Source organism: Kryptolebias marmoratus, linkage group LG3, assembly GCF_001649575.2.
Source record: "Kryptolebias marmoratus isolate JLee-2015 linkage group LG3, ASM164957v2, whole genome shotgun sequence".
Classification (NCBI taxonomy): Eukaryota; Metazoa; Chordata; class Actinopteri; order Cyprinodontiformes; family Rivulidae; genus Kryptolebias; species Kryptolebias marmoratus.
Genome location: NC_051432.1, coordinates 12751531 through 12774068, shown reverse-complemented (window position 1 = coordinate 12774068; position 22538 = coordinate 12751531). Strand labels below are relative to the sequence as shown.

Sequence of the window (22538 nt, the reverse complement as noted above, 5' to 3'; positions counted from 1 at the left end):
GGAGACACGTCATTTACAGATAAAGAAGAAATAGTAGAACGAGTGTAATTCATAAATAGATGATTCATTAGTGTGCCATTAGGCAAAAAAAAACTCATAGAAACTCTGTTATTGTTAAATTTGAAGATAAGAACAGTCAACCTTATTTGTCCTCCTGCTCTCAATCCTCTTATCCTATTGAGCATGTCTTGAAAGGGGGAAAACAGATTAAGCGCACCTTTAGCCAAGAGACGGTATAGTAGCCTTGATGCTCATGCTCGCCTCCGTTAGTCTGCCCTAATTTGGTCAAATCTAATTGCTAATTACGTTTGCTTTCATTATCTCGGCGCATTAAATCAGAGAGCTTTAGAGGTATTATCTTTACTCACTCAAGAAAGAAAGAATCTTTGATCAAGATTAATAACATACACCCTCCATGAGTCTGTGTGCACACACAAGCACCTACCCAACACACACACACAGCACACACACAGATACATCATGAATCCATGGCACAAACTGTTTCATCTGTCTTCTTCACTTTTTCTGTCTGGGGTGTCAATATTTGCATCCACATCCTCTGGAAACAACATTTCTTAAAAGAAAAAAAATATATAAATTTTTTACAATGGTGTTCTATCCATAAAGTGTTAAAAATGGCCGATGAAGGTGTTGACATTGTGCTTTTGACACATGTTGATTGTCAGAATCCTTTGAGATGACAATGACATCCCAGCGTATTTAAAACGACCAATGACATCCTTTGAGCCTCTCTGTGAATGTGACAACATCCTAATAAGCCTCCAGAGTTAGCCCTTGTATCCAGCATTGCTACACAACATGAATATGTGCTGCCTGAGGTAATGAAAGGTTGTGCTAAAAGGAGCTACTTTATCAGCTCTCTTTGGGAGTATCATGCCATTTGTGTCCGTGGTAAAAAAAGGGACATGCCAGTGAGGTCTTTGGGCCCCCCGGCCTCTCTATAGTGCCAAGGGGGCGAAGTGCCAAACAAATGCTCTGACTGACATTTGATAAACATGGGGACAGGTGACCACAGTGAATCTGGCCATTCTTCACATTCCAGGCAAACTTCCAAGTAATAACATGCCAACAGGGGGTTTCACTTCTCATGAAGCCAGCAGGAAAATAGGTCAATGCAGTGTCAACAGGTACGATGACACAAGGGAACATTAAGGTCAGATATTTTGATGATATCAAGACAATTCTTTTTCTTACTGTTCCCAGCTAAGTTAGGCTCCTTTGTGCTCATTTTAAAATTATATTTGATTTTTTTTTTTCAAATTTGTGTTGGGTGTAAATGCTTGTATATTTCCTCTGACTCCAAGTCTTACATGCCAGTGTGGGATTTTGCAACTTGGACCTTTTGAATTGGCATTATGTGGAAAGGCTGTAAGCATTTCATTTATTACCTGTTGTAGCTAGCTCTTTGAACAACCTCAGTATAGAGAAATGGAGATTAATTCTGATCAAATTGACAAGCCAATGGCTATTGTGCTGGGAAAAAAACAATGTTGGTTTATTAAGGTTCATTTGAAAGCAGCGGACATTTAAAAACAGGGCTAAAGAAATGGTTTTAAAATAGAAAATAGAAAAAAAATAGAAAACATTTTACTATTTATACAACTTCTAATTTCTAATCTTGTTTGTCTCTTTTTCTGGCATACTCTTGTATTTTTGCCCATGTATTCCCCACTGCCCATTGAAATGTCTGGTTAAGTGCTGTTCTGACATTAGCTGAGTGTAGTCACAGCATTTGGCCTGGGGACAAATACTAGAAAAGCCCTATAAATATGGATGCCACCCTCCCCGTTGGCTCCATGATGTGTCTGTGTGTGTGTGTGTGTGTGTCTGGGTGGTATGCCGTTTGCTCTGTCACACCATGTCCCCACTGTTTGTTTACTCGCACTGACAGAGATACAGTCGCTCACTGATGGTGCTCACCACCGACGCTCGGAAGTGCCAAAGAGCTTTCTAACGCTCCAGCTCCTGCTGTAAATAATGCATCTCCCTGTGCCGTGCAGCGAGCGAGTGCTACAACCCCAGTTGTCTGAACCGTTTCACAGGCTGATAAATCTGTTATCTGTTGCATGTCACCCCCAGTTTGCCCGCATGTGTTTGTGTGTGTAAGCGTTAGCAGTTTCTCACACACTGTAACAGCCACGGAGTAGTGTGAAAATGATGCTGCCCCAGCCAGACATCTTCCTGTGTGTCTGACGCGGACCCTCGGTGCTGCAGAGGCCCTGCGAGTGCCCCGTGGCTGCACTGATGCCAGCATGTGCAGAACTACCGGGTCGGTCCCCGCGGGGAGGAAGTGGGCCATTAGTACCGTCCTTGCCCCGCCATTTTATTCCACTTCAGTGCATTGCACACAGGGCCGCTGTCTACTAACTATCTAACTAATGCTAATTAGTTTAGCCACAGAGCTCATTTTTCTTTGCTTGGCAAGGGGTACTGATACTCCTTTAAATTTTGTTGCTTTTTTTCTCTTTAAATAAATGTGAAATGCAACACAGTAGAAATGACTGATGGGTCAGTTTCATGAGTCAAAAATAGGTCAGATTTAAGTCCGAAAACTGAAGAGGTTATTCACACATTGTATAAGCAAAAGTATTTAATTTTTCCAGTGATTAGCCTTACATTCAAGATAACTATATCATCTTGTCTGCTGTCCTACTAACTTTCCTTTCCAGCAGCGTCTTCATTTTCTGAAAACAAGAACAACCGCAGCCTTAATGAAACTTAATGATGATAGTCATAACACAACAATAATCCAGTGGTCTGGAAAACTAATCAATGCATCTTCTCTCCCTCCCCTTAATGACCTGTGAAAACAAAGCAATAAAAAGGCAGTGTGTGTTTATTTTGGCCCCAGCAACACGCTGATAACCGTGGCTGGTTGATTGGTGAAGAGCAAAGCCAAGATGGTCACGGAGATTAGGAGCCTCACAAAGCTAATGTCATCAGATGAGGTGAAGGTTCAGCTGTGTGCATTTTAGATGTTTTCTTTTTAAAGTGTATTCATTGTACAATGAGGCTTGTTATCTATGAGTTAAACAGATGACATTTTTGTGTTCAGCCTCCCCACATTGTGAGCTTTCTGTCACTTTCTCCAGCAGTGAAGTAATGACCACACTGCCCTCTGTGTGAGGTTGTTGACCAGCTTCAACCTCTTTTTATGTCTTTTTTGTTTTATCAGATTGTCGCCAAATTGTTAACCACAAATCTTTGTGGAACTTCGTACAACTTCAGGATTCACCGGTACCCAACTAAATTAGAGTGCCTTGGATTCAATTTTTTCCTTTTTAGGAAAAGTAATTAAATGTATATGGTGTGACCATCTTAACGTAATTTATTTTAAGAAGATAAAATAAAAAAAAATACTTTGTTTTTATAAAAAACAAAAGAACCTGGAAACCAAAGTTTCCAGTTTCTAAACATTTTTGAACATAAAACACTGGCTAAAACTAAAACTAAAACTAAACTAAACTAAAACTAAAACTATTTTCCAGATTAAACCTGCAGTCATGTTTTTTTTTTTCATAAATTACTAAACTGACTGAATCTTGCTTTCTTTACAAATAAAATCCTTAAAAAAATGACTCCAAATTAAAGCGAAGTATCAAATTATCCCCAGAACAAATGGACTGTATTTCTCATTCCCTGGTTTGATCTTACAAATACTTCAACACACCTCATGTGTCAGCTTTGGAGATCACTGTCAGGTGGATTACATGGAGCGATGGGGTGATGTCTCCCCCCTTACATGCTGAAGAGCCTGGTGTCCTGATTAAAAATTTCAGCTCCACTGACTTTCTAATTAATTAGTGAGGCCACTCAGAGGAGCGCTGTGGACCAATTAGTCTCTGGCAAGCCGATGATGCCTATCACTACGGCATCACCCTACAGCTGTCGCTCCCTGCTCTGAGGACGGCTGGCGATGGACCCTCAGGTGCTCACACAGGTTCAAACAGCAGCGTGCATGCAATCACTCCACACCAGATGCACGCAGAATAATGATAAAAATAGAAAAAGAGGAGCAAGATGTGCACACACACACTAAAGACGGACTCATCGAGATGCTTTAGGATAAGGCTTATCTATTGTGAAATAAAAATGGCTGCTGTAGTGTAACGTTGATGTAGTGTGGTTCTACCATATTTCACCAAATTTTGACCCTGAAAGTTGGAAATGTTCGGTTTTTTGAAAAACACTCTCACTTCAGGGAGACACTGTGGCTCGTGAATCCAAACTGCATGCTGACCACAGGGCTGGGTGGAGAAATGTCTGCAGTTCTTTGGGGTTGTGGGGAGGGGGGGAATGTCAGAGTTTGCTGACTTTGTGAGAATGGACTAGTTATGAGACCGAGGAAGCTCATTTCCACTTCAAGGGGTCGTCTGAAACATGGCATCAGCGGGCCTCTCCTGCACTTGCTCGCTGTACACTTGTGTGTGCACTAAAACACACACACACACACCATCTGATCATCTCACATTCGCTGATACTCATAACGTCATCCCATTGCTTTCATTCCCAAAGTCCAATGTTTGTTAGTGCTTGAGCAAAATGCGCTCATAGTGGGTTTTTTTTCTTCAAGTCTGAAAAACAGCCAAAAGCTAAAAAAAAAAAGTGTTTCACTTTAAAACTCCTGGTGGGAGTGATGGGGGGTACACACTGGTTACACACTAATGAACACTTCACACATTTTGCACACACAAACACTTGTTTGGTTACAGAGTAGACCGTAGATTGGTGTGTTTGAGAATAAAGAATGTGTGTGTTTCAGCAAAGAGAAAAAAAAAACACGCTCTTGCATGAGTCACTTTGCAAGCAAAACAGTCAGCACCGTTGTGGCTGATTAGTATGAGAAGAGGGGATGAGTATCGGAGAAGGACTCTCAAGAGCCAGAGATGAAACATGGAGAGGATGTCAGAGCGTTTTGTTCCCATCTCGTTCATTAGCCCCCTAACACAGGCTACCGGACGCTCACACTTCCCTCACACTCACACAAATACAAACTCACACACACACATTGAAAAAGGGTGCATGCTGAAAACAACACAGCCGGAATCAGTTGTAGTTATTACATCGGCGTGTCTGACATTTTGTCGACATAAGTAATTAATTTAGTCTTTCTATTGGGAAAGTCCAAAGAGCCCAATTAACATGGCTAATATTGCTGCATCGTGTAAAAACATCTTTTTTTTTAAATACAGAGGGAATATTCAAATGACTTGCCTTCATTATTCAAATTCATAAGCAAAGTCATCACTCGGGAAAGACACGAGATGGGATTCACACTCTCAGGAATACAAAAATGATAATCAATCTTTTAGCTCTGCGAAGCAATCAGATGAAAAGCATGCGAGCAGTTCTGTGAGTCTTACTGTAAGTGCCAAATGGTTTCTCACAGTTGTTTTGCACAAGAAAGTTTTCCTGCATTTGTAATATTTTCATTGAGGACTTTGTTGAACTAATAATCCTTTGTAATTTTGTAAAAAAAAAAAAAAAAAAAAAAAGCAGAATTGGCTTAGAAAAAAATGTGTAACTAACTAAAATTACACAATAAGTCAAGGCTACAGTTGTACAGTGCTGGATGTCTTGCTTTGGCTGTCCACATGCTCAGGCAGGAAGCCAGGCAAAATCCCACAGCTTTGCTTTGCATGCTCAGAATCAGACAGATATTGTTCCTTTTTATTTCAAAAGTGTAAAAGTCATGAGCAGCATTGAGGGACCTTTTCTAGTTTATTCAAATCTGTGTGTATAAATTGCTTTAGCGGGTGTCGTGTTTTTGGGTTTCACGCTCGTTCGGGGTGTTTGTTTTGCAGCTAACATGGAGGGCCCCACTACTGCGTGGCTCCACTCTCCCACTCGTATAGCTATAACAAAGTCAATATTACAAAGAGGTAACATATGTTGAGGTATGCTTCAGCCGTGCTTTGGTGCTGTGATTCTGGATTGGAACACACACACACACACACCCCCCAACAGACACATGCAGTCTGTGAAAAAAAAATGCTTCTTTGGTAGACTGCCTACCTCCACAACGAAAAATGTACCCCACACACACACACACACACCCCCCAACAGACACATGCAGTCTGTGAAAAAAAAATGCTTCTTTGGTAGACTGCCTACCTCCACAACGAAAAATGTACCCCACTTCTTTTTTTTCTTTTCTTTTTTTTTTTTTTTAAGTTGTTGCAAATTTGTTCTCCGGTTGAAGCTGGTATTTTGGCTCCTTTCTCACATGTGAAATTGTTGAGCGTGAACCTATCCAGTTGCACTGTATTATGTGTGTGTGTGCGTGCTGATGTACTTGTTGGTGTTTGTGCACTCACATAAATTTTGAATGTGTGTGTGTGTGTGTGAGGGCCAGTTTGTTTTGATTTTCCCTTACTTCAGCACATCTGAGAGAGCTTTTCTGGAACTCCTGAGCCCTGTCCAAACAAAGATGGCCGAATGTGAGGAGGGGGACGGAGGGGAGGTAGATCAGGGCGTGCGTGCATATGTGTGTGTGTGTGTTTGGGATTTTTTCAAGTAAGCCAGGGACCAGAAGGGCCTTGCGAAAAAAAAAAAAAAAAAGATGAGGGGAGGGAGAGAAAACCGAGCCCCTGAGAAAGGCAGCTGGAAACACGGAGACTTGTGGTCTTTCTCCTCCTCCTCCTTGCCTCCCTCTTACTCCCTGCTCCAGCTGCACTCAGATGTGTCTGTATGACTACCCCCCTCTCCCCCCTCACACACACACACACACACACATACACCACCACCACCTCCCCTCCCATCATCTGTGCACTCCCAAGCTCCATGCCACTGCCAAGAGGGGATCATGAGGGAGAGTGTCGCAGCTGGTAATACTTACTGGCCATTTTGCTGAGGTGAAGGCATGAGATTCATTAGGCTGCGTGTTTTCTGCTGAGTACCGGCCGTGTTATTGTTAGGATGTGGTAAAATTATAAATATGTAGGGGTGAGAGGGGGAATTTGGGGGTGCAGGAATCTCGGCGGAAGGGTTGGAGAGAAAGTGAGTGTGAGGAAGACGGCGGGCAAGGAGGGGGGAGGGAATTTGGGAGAAACATGCCACTCATTAACTCCTCTGCCACAGTCTTGTTTCTCATGATTGGGTGGCAATAAAAAAAAGTCTGTCACAATTTGTCAAAGTTAATGACTCAATGGCACACCAGCTCTCAGGGGCTGGAAGACACGCAAGCGTACGTCGAATTAGTCGATAGCTTTCTAATTGCAGGAAGAAGGAATCCAGCTTTAGCCAAATGAAGCGAACTTAAGAGGGTCCTGGGAGGGGATTTGCAATTTGGCCAGGTCGATTGTTGAGTGGCAATCACGCAGGTCTTTCAGTGCTGCTCTCCTTTATGCAATTATACGTCTTTTCCCTTTTCCTTTTATTCTTTATTTCCCTCCTTTCTACCTGTTTGAGCTGCATCTTCTTTGTGACCTGTGACTCTGATACAGTGTCTGGCCTCCACTTCAGCCCCTCTATCTTTGAACTTTGTAAGACTGATAAAGATTAAAGCACCCAGATGGAATCAACTTTGGTCCTGCCGTCTCTCTCTCTCTCCACCAGTCACACTCAAACACAGGTTCATTTTCTCTCTCTGGTTGTGTGGCTTTGGGAGTGACACAGTTGTCATCGTAGTAATATAGCTATTGGTTAAATAATCTCTCCCTCCCCTCTCTGTGTGTACGTCTGTCCTGTGTTGCATTATTCACTTGTCATTTGAGACTCTAATGGAACATTCAGCTTCTTCTTCCCTTGAAGCGTTTTATCTTAAGTGAAATCTACGAGACTAAATCAGGAGCAATCTTCTCGTTATGCTGGCTGAGGTAAATAAAACAAAATGCGCTAATCTGTCTTTTCATTCCCCTTTACCGTTTGTTTCTTTTGAAAAATTTCATAAGTTTGATCCAAGCATTCGGTTTCAAATAACCTGAACAAGGCAATTATCTCCAGTTTTTCATGTCCACAGCTGTTGTGTGTGCAAGACCAGGTGTTTACTTGTAAACCACCATTGCTGACACACTGTTTGAACAAAACTCTGAGGGGAGAAACAAATATTATTGCCCGGTCGTGTGTCTTGAGAACCAGCCAATCGGTCTGCAGCACTGTTCAGTTCAGTTGAAAAAACATCGACGTAATTTGGAGATTGCCTGCGTGCAATTAGTGCATGCTTTTTTTACATTAAAAAATGGTCAAAGAAAATTAAGAGCTATTGGCAAGATTAAATCTCGGAGCTCATCCAAGATTTCTCTGGCTGGGAGTCTGTTCGAGTAGGGGAATTCACTGTATGCATATGTGGGTGTGTGTGTGTGTGTACACGAGTTTGCATGACGGGGTTATGTGGAAGAGTGTGTGGGTAAAAGTAGGGCTACAGTCCCACCCTGTAAACTAGTTTGATGACTACATGTCATTTGGGGGGAGTTTTTCTGGACTCCTGCTGTGTTGCTGAGCTTGTGTGTGTGTGAGTGCATCATCAGCCACACTGACCAATCATCTCCATGATGATGTCCCCTCACAGAGAGGGGTCAGCGGGATGTCTGGGCTCTGACTAATACTTTCTGCATGTGACAGATGTGGAGGAAGGTACCCAGCAGATGATGAGCTCCTCTTTCCTCTTTGTTTTCTCCCACCAGATACCACTTCATCATTTTTTTCCCCCCTTTTTTTCCTTTTTGTCATTCTTCTCTGTCAACCAAACATGTGTCCTGGGCTCACTGTGTGGTCGCCTTCCTTCACACGCGTCTCCAAACGGAACCCGAGCGTGATGTTGCGGTCTGTCGCTCCGATGTCTGCGTCCTGCGAGAGCAATCAGTGGGGCCAGCAAGTGCAAGTGTCAAAGCTGACACCACACTGTGCTTATCTGCAGCTGGTCGCTCCCTCTGATAGGCTGAAGGTCAGGGCAGATCTACTGTTTACTGTCTGCAATGGCGGCTTTCTTTTTATTCCTTTTACACCTCATACCATAACCCATTATAATAGTGTGTTTGTCATAACTATAAAGAAAAATAAATTTCTTTTCACTGTAAAGATGACATTTGACAAAAACAATTTGGATTGGGAGCAATTTCTTTAACCATTTTATGCAGCAAAAAAGCCAAAACGTTCTCCTCAAAATATTTTTTTATTAAATTAATGTCATTCTTTTTTATATAACTGTTGAAAAATAAAATCATGAACAAGATTAACTCTGTATTATTGCAGGAAAAACTTCAACTACTGTTCATTCATGAAAGGCGTATCATTCTTTGAAAGAACACATATCGCCCATCCCCATTTATGTCAGAGATTTAAACTAAGATCATTTTGGTCAAAATGGCTACAAAATAACATTATACAAAATCTCATGCAGTATTGGAATATCTTGTGTGATCTCAAATGACTCTCAGCTTCTACCACACTAAGTTTTACTTCAGTATCTTTAAAATTCACTAAGTTATAGCCATTTTTGTGAAGGCCAAGGTCAATTAGCTGTGGTGGCCATCTTGTGCTGGGCTGACTCTTAAAGTTATTCAGCTGTAGACGTTTACCAAGTGGTTACTTTCTGACAGTTTCATTAAAATCTGTTCAATGGTTCATATAATATTTTGCTAACAGACTGTTGACTCAAAAAGTTAAAGCCAAAGTTTTAAACAAAGATGGCAGGCAATACGTTGCCCTCAAACTATGTGTCAGGAATGACTCTCAGCTACTACCACGCCAAATTTTAGCTCAGTATCTGTAAAAGTTAATCAGTTGTAGATGTCAACCCAATGATTACTTTCTAAACGTTTTATTTAAATCTGTTCAGTGGTTCATGAGATATTTTGCTAACGGTACGACAAACAAATCCATGCACGCACACATACACCCACACGGACCAAAACATTATTATACAGGCAGTAAATAAATCTATTATTTAAATGCAGCATCATTAAAACATGTAGTTTTTAGGCAACCTAAATTTGGTTAATAAGAAACAATCTTAGGTGAAGCAATTTTAATTAAAAATAAACCTACAGTAGTTCATAAACTGCTGTACTGCAGCTGATATGTGCTCCTGTATTCATATATGTGTCTGTATAATTGGAATAAATGAGCAATATTCCTCATGCATATGCTGTAACTTGAAGACAGATATTTATTAGCTTTTGAGTTTAATTACTGTATGACACTACATAAGTATTTCATATTGTATTATATAAATGTGTTCAGAAATTCAGAACCATAAAGCTGTGACTAGAGAGAAGGAAAGTTAGATATTTAGCATCATTTGCACATTTTTTTTTTATCCCTCAACACACTAATCCCCTCTTTCCTATTAACACTCCCGTGCCTTTTTCACCTCTGCTGCAACATCTCTGCGCCACCCTTTTGATACATCAGCTTGCCCTCCATCCCCCACTGCTGTATCACACACTTCCACCTATTTTTTTTATATTTTTTCTAACAAAAAACCAACTCTCCCTTCATTTTAGCCTTGCATCCCCTTGCACCCATCTTTGAACCTGGGCTCGTGTCTGCAGACCCAGAGGTCTGTCACTGGGCATACGGTTTGATCTCTGGCTGGGGGAATGCTTTGAGGAGAGCTGAGAAGAGCCAGGGGCCTGGACTGGGGGGGTGGAGCATGAGGGGGCAGCTTCTGCATGCACTTGCTGTCTACCGAAAAGTACAGGAAAAGCTACTTCTTTCCTATATGTGCAGCTGTTTGGATTCACAGCCCAGTCGGTGTTGACGGTCAGGTCCGTCTCTTCACCTGTATCTAAAAGCCTGGCATGTAGCGACCAGATCACAGGCTTGTGTTTCTTCTCCAGTGTTGTTAAATTATGCTCCTTTTTTTTTTTTTTTCCTCTCTGTTTCACAATATCAAAGCCAGCTGGGTCCTTTATCCGTCCGCTTCATAAACAAGCATGACTGACCAGAAGTGCATGCACAGACACTTATCATGTGAGTGAGTCAGACTGATCGCTGAGCGGGTTTGAAAATGTCGAGGAGGAGCTCATCCTGCACAGATTTACTTTCTGTGACTGTGTCAGTTCACAGATCAGGAATGCTGAAAGTTTTTATTCCATTCGATGCGTGCTTGATCCTGAAGCAATCCCATGTGAGTGTTTTGTGTGTGTGTGTGTGTGTGTGTGTGTGTGCGTGTGTGTGTGTGAAGGAATCCAAAGCTCTGGTCAGTGTGGAAACTGGACGTCAGGTGGAATGGCAGCACATGTCTGATTTTCTCACTCACAGTTCACTTGTTTAGACTGTCCCGTTCTGGATGTTTACAGTTCAAATAAATGATTTTAATCTCTGACGACCGTATGGTAATTTCACTACCAGCAGACACCACAAAAGGTGGAAAACAGCTGGCTGTTCAGGGCGTTACTTTATTTCCAACACTAATCTGAATACAGTTCAACTTTACCCCTCAGGGTGTTTGACAGCTTGACCCAAACATGCTCCCCCCCTTTTTTTTGTTCTGTTATTGATACAGAAAGACATTTCTTTTCAATAAAAGCAAATGAAAACAAAGTGCAGGAAGACTGAGAGGCATTGCCAAGCCTCTGAACGTAGTGCTTCAGATTTCAGTCCACACAACAGACACGCTCAGAAGCATCTTATCACTCACTCCTCTTTGTTTAGTGTACATTCACTTTACTCACTTTAGGTTCACACTTCATTTTTCAACTGTTTCTAACATCACACCAAGTAGTTTATAGCACCTTAGAGCAGCGTTTCTGAAGTGGACAAAATCCAAACAATGTAATGGTTATTGCCCGCTGCCAAAAATTCCTGTCTGTGTTTGTTTGTCTGTACCAACACCTCATGAACCTCATTTCTCAACATAAGATCTTAACGTAAAACTCTGGCATGAAAGATGGCAGGTGATATGAATTCCTTCAAGGAATGCTGGGGATTCCTTGAATTTATTGTAGATATTTTATCAGGTTTAAAATATATCTCTTGATTGATCATAGCTTTTAATATCTGTTAAGTCAAAGAGAGCTTTATTTAAGAAAGCTTGGAAACAGCAGATGTTGCTGCTCCAATTTGTCTGGCTTAAAGAAGTGACTGAAGAAAGAAAGAAAAAAAAAGAGAGCAGGGTCCCAGGTCTTCACATGAATACATGAAAACACATGCTTCTCTTCTCCTTCTGTAATCCACCGGGGGCTCACGCCCCATTTGGTTCCCATTAGCATAGCTCTGGTCGCTCTGCCCCGTGTCGGAGCCCAGACACACAGCTGCACAGAGGACAGGGACCTCTGGCTCTGTGACTGACAGCCGGCGGGTTTCAAACAAGAACTGACAAGGAGGATGGGCCTCACCCTGGGGGAGTTCGACTGAGAAAACAGTCTCTATTCTGCTCAGCTACACTTTTCCTTTAAATAATATAACAATGTTTAAGATTAAAGTAATTGCTCGAGTGATTATTGTTGTTTGTTTTGTACCACTTTGCAAGGCAAGAAAGCTCTGTTTTAAGTCAAATCTTATGGATAAAATCTAACAGCAAGAGATTAGTTGTAGCATGAGGTATTTGCTCCCCTGTTTTTTGTTGCACACTGGGTCAAACTACAAAGGCTTTTGTTCCCCATATATATTTGGCGTGTTTTATTTGTCACATGTTTCCAATATGGACATTTGTGAAGCCCTGATATCTGGTCTCGTCTTTATGACACGCAAAGCTGCTGTGCCTCTTTTCCTCCACACGTTGGCTGCACATTTCTGGCAGGAAATGGACGGCAGCTCGGCAGCTAACTCATGGATGAGATAATATCTTGTGGGTGGAAGAGAGGACAAGATGCTCCCAGTGTTTTACAGTGACCCTAAGCAGAGACAAATTTAAATCCGAAGCCGATGCCGTGGAGACTCGCGCGCACGGATCGGCCTTGCGCACAAAAGACACAGGGTTTTCATTTAAATCTCGGCTTTGCTTAACTCACCAAACAAGAAATGTGGTCTGTGGCTGTGTGTCGAACATGGTAAAGGTTTCAATTAAAGTAGGAGGAACAACACACCCAGCATCCAGCAGCTGTCTGAGTTGGCTTCAGCTGTAGAGAGGATACAGAGGGACTGAAACAGACAGGGCAGCTGGTATTTAAGCAGTGTTTTTAGTGGCATATTGTTACAATGTAAACCTTTAAAAAAAAGACAGGGCAGTAATAGAGTTGCACAGGATATTATCTTAGGATCACCCTGACTTCTATTGTTTCATAGAGCGTGTCGAAATTAATGCTAATGTTTAGGGCTGGACTGACTTTCATGTATGTGGCTTAACGTTGAGCTGTGCAGCCTGTTTGTTTCCTGTCAAACTGTTTAAAATGCCTTTGGACCGCTCAAGTAGGCCTTCTTTTTGTGCTGCTCCGCTTTCCTGGAGTTCTTCAGTCCATCTGTCCCACTAACAGAGCTTTAATTGAGAGTCCTTCCCCAGTCCGATGCTGGCCCTCAGTGTTTATACAATTGGGCTGGAGCAGGGACCGCGAGCCAAGCAAAACATCCACGAAACATCAAGCCTCTAGCTAAACAAAACCCAGCAGTGAGACACACAAACTTGATTGAGATAAGAGCAAAGAAATGACGCTTTTTCTGAGCGCCGCCTGGTCATGTTGTTGGCTGTGGCAGTAACACAGCAGCTGTGGGTGAGTATCGACTCTTGTCTGGGTCTAATTGCTGCAGCGTTTTGGGATTTTTCTTCGCCTCAGCTCGTCACTTTCCTTATGGTTAGCTAGTTATTTACAAAGTCACACAGGCACACACACACGCTTGTCTGTCCTTTTGCTCAACATCATGCTCTTTAGTTCTGAGCCAAAAAGGAAACCCGGCGAGACACTAGCAGAGTGACTAATGTTGAGTATCAGTCCGAGTCTCCTCCTATGGCCTGCTGTGACAAATACGTGTAGCCGTGGGATCTGGTCTCAAGCTTGTCCCACACTCAGTTTCAGTCCAGACATATTTGTCCAACCAGAGCCAACTCAGATCCATGATGGCTACAGAAGCAGAGTTTTGAGCATGTGAATCATGAGGAGTTTTTTTTTTTTAAGATTTTCCTGTTCTTGTTTTCTCTGTCAAACCACACGCTAAGACTACCGCGTCTTTCTTGATGTTTTGACGGCCATATTTGATACATCCATCAGGCTTCCCTCCGTCTGCGATCTTTCATCTCGCGCGATACGATCAACTTTGATCCCGTCACATCGCCGACGTTTCATCTGTAATAGTCTTCTCTGACACGTTTTTAACCGAATGTGGAACAATGCACAAATTAATCCTAAGAAATAACAAGCGCAGGCTGTTCCCGTCATTGCCTCTTCAGTTGAGGGGGGGAGGGTGGGGGCTTGTTGCTGCTTTAATGCTTCTTAATGCTGTTGTCTGCTTAATGGGCCAGATATGAGAGGTGCTGCTAGCCGGCGTAATAAGTCAGTGATTAGAGGGCGCCTTGTCACAGCAGCAGCCCTGCAGACAGTGGCGTGCTCTAATTGCCATATTAGACGCCCCTTAACTATCTTGTCAGCTGTCAGAGCCCCGGCTTGTAAACAGCCAAGGTGCATTTGATTCCATTTGTTTATTTGCAGTTTTTAAGTTGGGCTGATGCACAGAGAGGTGATTCAAAAGGCCTGCGTTGTGTGACGTCCCTGCGCTAAATTTATTACTGTTTGTTTAAAGAGGAAAAAAAAAATATATATATATATATATAAAACTACAGTGAAGATTCTAAAGAAAAACATTATTACGGCAGCAGCTAAACTTTATTCATTTAAATTATTACATTTTTACAGTCTCTTTGTAAATATCTGTAATTAATGAGCTCGGCAGTAGCTAAAACTGAAGTTTCGTTAAAGCATCCGTTCACTTCTAAAAAGTTAGATAGCACGTGTTTTTAACTTTACCTTTTGCAAGAAGTGAAGCCTATGAATTTGTACTCAATAAATTTGTATTGGTTCTAGATGTAACCGGCCTTTTTAAACTTTATAAATGTTTTTTGAGCTGTTTTTTCTGGTTTCTGAGTACATTTTTGGTTAATTTAAGCTGTAAAACTAACCAAATAAATTCCAAGAGGTAGACATTTACTAATTTTGAACTTTTGTAACAATAACAGGGTAAAAAAAAGAACTAATAAATGGTTTTATGAACACAGTTGTTGCTACCAAACATCATTTTACATTGTATTAAGACAAGTTGGACAACACATTGTAGCTAAAAAGACTAATTCTATTGGAATAATAATAAAAAAAAAAACATTCCCAGTCTCGACTAATTCTGAAAGTTAGCACTTTCGATTCGAGCAATTCCTACGAATGCCATACCCGCTCAGACTCCAGGATGTCCTTGAGAAAAAGGAACACTGAACTAATTTACAGCACGCCGTCCTGGATTACAGTGTCAGTCCGGTGCGCAGTGTTTTGTGTGTACGCTTCAACTGACACATGCCGTGTAATCCTCGCACGCTGAGAGGATTGCCGCACCTGGAGAGCTTAAAAATGGTGTAAATTCAAATAATCTCTGTCTCAGCGTCTCGCTCGGTGTCAAACTGTGGGGCGACACGGTTAGAAGTGGTGTAATTTTGTGTTTAATCTTGGATTAGCCCGTGTTCACTTTGAAACCTCTGGTAACTAATCTGGTTTGCAACATCACAGGGAAAGCAAAGGGGAGGATTCTGATAGATTTCATGGTTCCAGATTTGGTATGTTGAGTAGCAGGATATTGTGGAAATCCAGAGACCAGGTGAATGATTTGAACATGTGCACCTGAGTTTGTACGAACACAGCACAAAGCAGAAATACTGTATTCTGTGCTCCCCTGGTACATTGATCTTAGTTTTGTGATCTAGAGGCTGATCCTGTTCCATGGAAGTGCTGATTGTGTCTGATGTTGTGAAATACAGGATGTTGCTGCAGACATGGACTCCAACCTATGACCCTTTTGTCTGTGTCACCTACAGTGAGTGTCACCAGACAGTGAGACAAGATCAGATAACACATTCAGTTCAGACTGTAAATTCATAAAACTTCATTAGCTGATAAGTAAAAGAGCAAGCAGCCGCTTTGTCCCCATCTTCTTCACCTTGTCTGAGATACTCCCCCAGGCATCTGTGCAGATGTCTTGATCTAACTGATTTCTTCACATTTAGATAATCTAGACCTTTTTTTTTCTTAAAATAGCCATGACAAAATACAGCAACCAACTTTTACATGATACCCTCCTTTACTAAGGCTATAAAATAAATCCTCTCTCATTCCCTCTGACTGAACTCCATGCTACGGTCATATGATGGCTTTGGAGTGCAAAATACATTCTTTGCTCTGTTTGCAATTCTTGCTTACTTTGCACAAGAACACCAATATTTTTTAGAGCATGTAATAAGATACGCATTTGATGACAAAGGAAAATATGTTGAACCTCTTTTTTTGAGAAATATATTCATGTCTTCCTACATCTGCAGCTCTTTAGATAGAGATTTAGTTTGGCACAAGAGTAAATACCTTTAGATTTAACAATTCATCTTGATAATGTAAGAGAAAAATCTGATAAACGAAGAGCTGCCACTGCTTCCTAAAATTTATATTTCTTCTCTTAGGATCTCTTTTCTCAGCTTTTAGCCTTTCTTCTAATTTATCCAAGTCAATTGAAAATTTACCGCTCGCAGCTGCTGCTTCTTTGGACGATGAAGCTGTTGTACTTGTGCACATTTTTAAGCTCTTTTTCTGTATTGTGATATTTCTTTTAGTGTTTTTTGGGGGGCGGGGTGGGGGGGGAGTAACTTTTTATAAAGTGAGCTATAAAGGAGTAACTCTCACTAGTCAATGTATATGCGGTGTACCGGGTTGCCCTCGTCATGTCTGGACACTTAACCTCTCACTACTAAAAGCTTTCCGAGGTCAGACAAAGTGCAGCACCAGTGTTGAGTAATGGAGCCTCAGTCAAAACAAGTTACAGGTCTGTGAGCTCAGCAGAGGAAGGCCTGTGTTGGAGGTGCAGATTCACACAACATAACGTGACATTAATAGTAAAAAATAAAGGATGAGACTTAATCTTTTCTGTCATGTCGTGTCACTTTGTAAAGGTTGAGCTGTGATGGGATTTTGAGGACTTGCTGTTCCTTAACAGTTTCCGTGCGCTCCCGTTTTTTTTTTTTTTTTTTTTAGATTTTATCTCTTCTTCTTTAACTACATCCGTGTCAGCCCTGCGTCGTACTGTAGCTGTAACTGACACCGATTTCTTCTTCCTTCGTGTGTTTCTGCAGGCCATTCGCTGCACACTGGTGAACTGCACATGCGAGTGTTTCCAGCCTGGAAAGATTCACCTCCGAACATGTGACCAGTGCAAGCACGGCTGGGTAGCTCATGGTAAGGAAACTAACTGATACAGTAGCTGTTGTATCCTGATATACTGCATACATGAATGTCACCGTGGTTTCTGTCCTGTTTGACACAACCCGGATAATCAAGAAGCATAAATTCTTCTCTCAGATCATGCAAGTTAACGCAGATACATTTTTTTTCTTCTTGTTTAAATGTTTCAAATATTCTCATTTTGTCAGTTTAGAAGAGCTTTGTTTTTATGCCTTCAAAGTCTTGTCTTTCAAAAAAAAAAAGTGGAAATACCACATTCCCAAGAGATATAGACAAACAAGTGACCACACCATATGAGTTCTTCATGCGGGTATTTAAAAAATAAGAGAGAAAAGGCAAGAAAAGTACAAAGAGAACAAGGATGGGCGAGAAGATAAAAGAAAACACCTGTTTGGCTTGCGTCCGCACAAGAGCAGGCCACGGGCCCTTCAGCGAATCACACAGGACCCCGTTGACTATTTTTTAATCTCTCCCTCTGAACTGTCAGGCTCACATCTCCTCTCTCCCCCACTTTTCATTTCATGTCGGCATTGGCAGGGACTCTGACAAGTAGTTCTTCATATTTTATTATGTTCGTGTCTGGCCGCACTGCGTTGTCAGGCAAAACTCTCATCAGCAGAAAGAAAAAAAAACTAAAAAAATCGCAGTCCCAGGATCAGAGAGAGAGAGAGACCCAACCAGGTGTCACCCAGACAGGCTGGGAGAGAGGTGGGTGGAGGGANAGGGGTGGGTGGGGGGGTTGTTATATGAAGGAAGAAAAGCAAGAAGGACTGAGACAAAGAAGACGGGTCGAACAGGTGTCGCCCAGACAGTCGAAGAGGGGAAAGAGGTGACTGAGGTTGCACCACTGCTGTAATAACAAGCCTACTGTACCGTGAGCTCAGGCAGCAAGTGGGCCCCACCTGTTCTGTTTTTAAAGCTTGTTTTAAACATGAGCTGGAGATCCTTACTCAGAGTACCTATACATCTTTTAGGTTACCTAATTTTTTCCTTAAAAATGTTTTGAATCTAAATTTCCTAAGGCGACAATAAGGTATGATGTACCAAGTTGTATTATGAAGAGTTTGGTTTTATAAAATAAGTAGAATAGGAACTAAAAAGTATTTGGCAAAACAGTAACAAATGTCTTTTTGGAGTAAAGAGTACTGCTGCTAATAATAATATTAGTGATCATTATCATAAAGTAATTCTTTTTTACTTGCGTCATTCTTTGGGGTGACTAAATTTTTATCACCTTTCCTATATTGTTCAAATATAATGTATGGTTCAATGTGCCTCTTGTGTCGGTTTTCTTTATTTATAAGAGATATAAGCCATTTTTTTTGGAGGAGATAGAGAAGAAGAATACAAGGAAAGTGACACTAAAGGTTCTAAATTCAAAAGCCTTTTAGCTTATGTGATTTGTAGCTAAACAATTTGGCCATCATGTTGCACTGTTTCTCCCACTTCTGGGACACCGGCTTTTCTTAAGCCATCTGAGCAAGTGTGATTATGAATAAATAAGTCAGATCAGTCACAGGTCGATGGGTTTCGAGGTAGAAAGAAACAGATAAATCTAAAGATGCAAGGGCAGCGTAAATGTGAAGAAGCAGATATTACATTAAATGGGAAGAATGGCAGATAATCACATTAATGCCATTGCCTCTGTCTGATAGATGTGTTGCTATCAGCCTGTGCTGACTGTGCAGCAGCCTACAAGAGTAGATTTGGTATTAGAGAGAAATCTGATAGTCACTAACTGTGCGTGCATTATATCCCCTTTCTCCTCTTGTCACCCGGTCTTCCACTGCAGCCCTGGACAAGCTCAGCACCCAGCACCTCTACCACCCGACCCAGGTGGAGATTGTTCAGTCCAACGTCGTGTTCGACATCAGCAGCCTGATGCTGTATGGCACCCAGGCGGTTCCCGTCAGGCTCAAGATCCTCCTCGATCGGCTTTTCTCTGTGCTCAAGCAGGAAGAAGTGCTGCACATCCTGCACGGCCTGGGCTGGACCCTCCGAGACTATGTCAGGGGCTACATACTGCAGGTCAGTGGCAGCAGCAAACACAAGCATTTCAAGCATTATATGAGCACAGAGCAAATGCTCAAACTAAATATTAGTTCTACTTACTCACAAAGCTCCATCCTGCACAGACTTTGAGGACAATTTTCAGTCATTTTTGAAAGTGGGGATTAAGTCCCATACTAGTGATCACTACCATCACTTTCTCAAAAAGATTGTCTACAGATTTCTCTGACATTGCAGCTCAGCTATTTTGAGTGGTATTGATCGAAACCACGGCAGTGACAATCTAGGCCACTTCAGTCCCATTGCCCATCCATTTTCTTCACATTTTCCCTGCTGTTACTTCTACTTTGGTTTGCCCCCGTTTTCCTGCCCTGTCAACACTACAGTGTGCCCCCCCCCCACCCGCTCAAAAAACGGAAAGGAAAAAAAAAGCAAAGTGGAGAAAAATGTCACGCCAGCAAACTATAAAACCACTGTAGTGCATTTCCTCCCTTTATCCATCCATCCCTCCCTCCTTTCACTCGTCCCTCCCAGATAATTGCAGTCAGACACGTTTCTCAATCAGTGGTACAGAGGTTTTGGTGTTGAAACCCAAACCAAAGTGTTCCTGAATGAATTAGTTAAGAGGGACCGAAACATGTGCATGTGGTTAGGCCTATGTGTGTAAACGTGTGAGTGAGTCTTTGTGCATATGTGCTTATCTGCATTTAAATATGGTTTAGTCTTCCAAGTGTAAGTGGAACAATATGGTGAGCAGAGGCTGGTTTGTATGTGGAAAAAGCTTCTGAAAGTAATATAATTTAATATAACATAATTTAATTATTATCAAAATCTTAATTTTTTGTAATAATATGAAAACATTTACTGTATGTTCTAGTATTGAATTTATCTATATTCCTACTAATCTATTATTAATTTTAAAATTAACAAAAACTACATCTCAACCATCAGGTTCATTAATCAGGTGAGTTATATTAGCATTTACAGTCAGTAAACGTACAGAGCAGTCAGCCATAACATTGAATGATTACGGGTAAAAACATGCCAATTCCAGTCAACAACAGGGAAAACTCATCAATTTTAAGAGTCTTTTCTTATTAAATATCAGTTTTGGCTTTCAAAATAAACAAACCCAAATACAATTAAATTTTTGTTAAACAACATAAGTAAATGTTTCAGTTTTGCAGAGTGAGAAAGTAGCACGACAGGGCATCCATGTTGTCTGTATTTGTAGCTTCTCTGTTTTCGTCAGCTGTTTTTTTTATTTGTTTGTCTTTTAGACTTGTTGCTTATGATTTATATGTTAAATATGATTTTTTTAAAATTATATAACAGCTTTATTAACTCAATTAAACAACATGAATAGATGCTTTAGTTTTGAAAAGTGAGAAAATACCAAAAATAACTGTTTTTTTATTTCCAACTTATTGCTTAAAAATGATGTTTTATACTTTTGCATTTAAAACCAACTGACCAACAAATAAACAAAAACAGTCTTTATTAAACAGCCCAGCTAGATGGCTACCAGATAAGTGTTTTCTGTAGTTTTCATCTTTGTTTGTTGTGTCTTTGTTTTCATCAGCTGTTTATTTTTGTTTAATTTTGATTATTAAACTTTCTGCTTATTAATTATATGTCAATTACTAGTTTTACCCCTAAAGAAAAAAAACCCATAAAGAAACACTTAATTATCTTTATTAAATAACCTAACAGAATATCTCAGTTTTGCAGTTTGAGAAAGTAGCATTAAACAACCACCGCGCAGCTATGTTTTCTTTAGTTTGTAGCTTCTGTGCTTTCATCAGCTGGTTCTAATAGTCAGCTGGTGGGAACGCCGTTGCTCAACTGCTCGGCCTCATGTCATGCTACCGCCTAAATCCTCCAGATCTCCTCAGAATGGCTTCAAAGGGGTCGTGGCCGCAGAGAAGCAGCCAGTCACTTAAGGACAGTAAGCAGTCGTATGGCCCTATTAGCCTGTTAGTAGCTATGAAATTTAATCATCTTCCCGGAGCCTTCGGGCAACGCTTCATGTCAGGGGCGTGTTCCTCACCACTAGGCCGCACTAAGTGAGAGATAAAATGAGGAGAGAAGCACTGCAGATGATGGATAATAAGTTGTCTTTTTAATACAGATGTCAGGGGACATTATTTGATGATAAATTACTGTAATCCGAGCAGTCAAGCTTTTATATGCCAGGGTTAAGCAAAACTGTTCAGGCCACAGGAGAAAATATGTTAGTTTTTACTTTATTAAGGTGTGCTGCACAACGCTACAATTATCAATCAGGTCCTGTCAGCTAAATGTTCTAATTAAGCTTTTTGTTATTGTACATTTGACATTTTATTTGATGGTTCTACTGTCTATTATGTGTTTTATTGTGTTGCCACCCTCAAAGATTTCTACACCTTTTATTTTTTTTTAGAAGGCCTTGACTGTGTTTTTAAAGAAAGGAATAGAATAAATTAGTTTTTTTAAATGATTAGGCTGACAGTCACATTGAAAGGAGCTACAGAAAACCCATGCTTGTTTTTTGCTGCTTTTCTGGCTGGCACATTTTCATTTTTGAAGCAGATCTCCTCACTCGCAGCCCCACGAACTCACACTTGCCTCTAAGCCGAGGCAACAGTCACTTTTGCAAATCCATATTTCATTTACATCCCTCAGGTGTAAATCACACCGCTTGCGCGCTTAGAAGCAGGCTAAATGTGTTTTGCAGGCCTGTGAGGAGGTGTGTCCGTGTGCTCTCAGGTAGATAACGCTGAAGTGAGCTCAGCCCAGCGCAGGTCAGGATCACGTAGCGTCATCGAGATTCATGTGGATGAATCAGTACGTACAGTGAGCGAGCCAAACACCTACGTTCCTTACTTACAGCATATGCTGATGTATAAGAATAGCCAGGAACAGTCACTCGGGTGTTGCTCATTCATGTCAGAAGCATCTGTCCTGCACATACGTATTAAGTAATGAACAGCAGGAAGAAGCATTTCGCTGTAATCTGAACTTTAAAAATGGAATCGTAAAAATTAGACCTAAGAGGTTTTCACCAGACGGTGCTGACTGAAGTTCACGTTTATATTTCTATTTAAACGGCTTTATTTCCCTCAGTTTCGAGTTTAGTCCAAGATGAGCCATGAACGTATTAATACACTGCCAGATTTTCAGAACTCTGGCAGAACTTTGCTGTTGCGTCTCCTCAGACGCTTT

At 41.2% G+C, this 22538-nt stretch overlaps 1 protein-coding gene across 4 annotated transcripts in view; it reads left to right on the top strand.

Moving 5' to 3' along the window:
* The window catches only part of bnc2 (basonuclin 2), a 168706-nt gene that overhangs the window by 105101 nt on the left and 41067 nt on the right, over positions 1 to 22538 (top strand). For all 4 annotated transcript variants that reach the window (XM_037974592.1, XM_017406497.3, XM_017406508.3 and 1 more), the window contains 2 exons: positions 17216 to 17318; positions 19117 to 19352. In XM_037974592.1, the coding sequence (XP_037830520.1) occupies positions 17216 to 17318; positions 19117 to 19352 (339 nt within the window). The remainder of the gene's footprint in view (positions 1 to 17215; positions 17319 to 19116; positions 19353 to 22538) is intronic.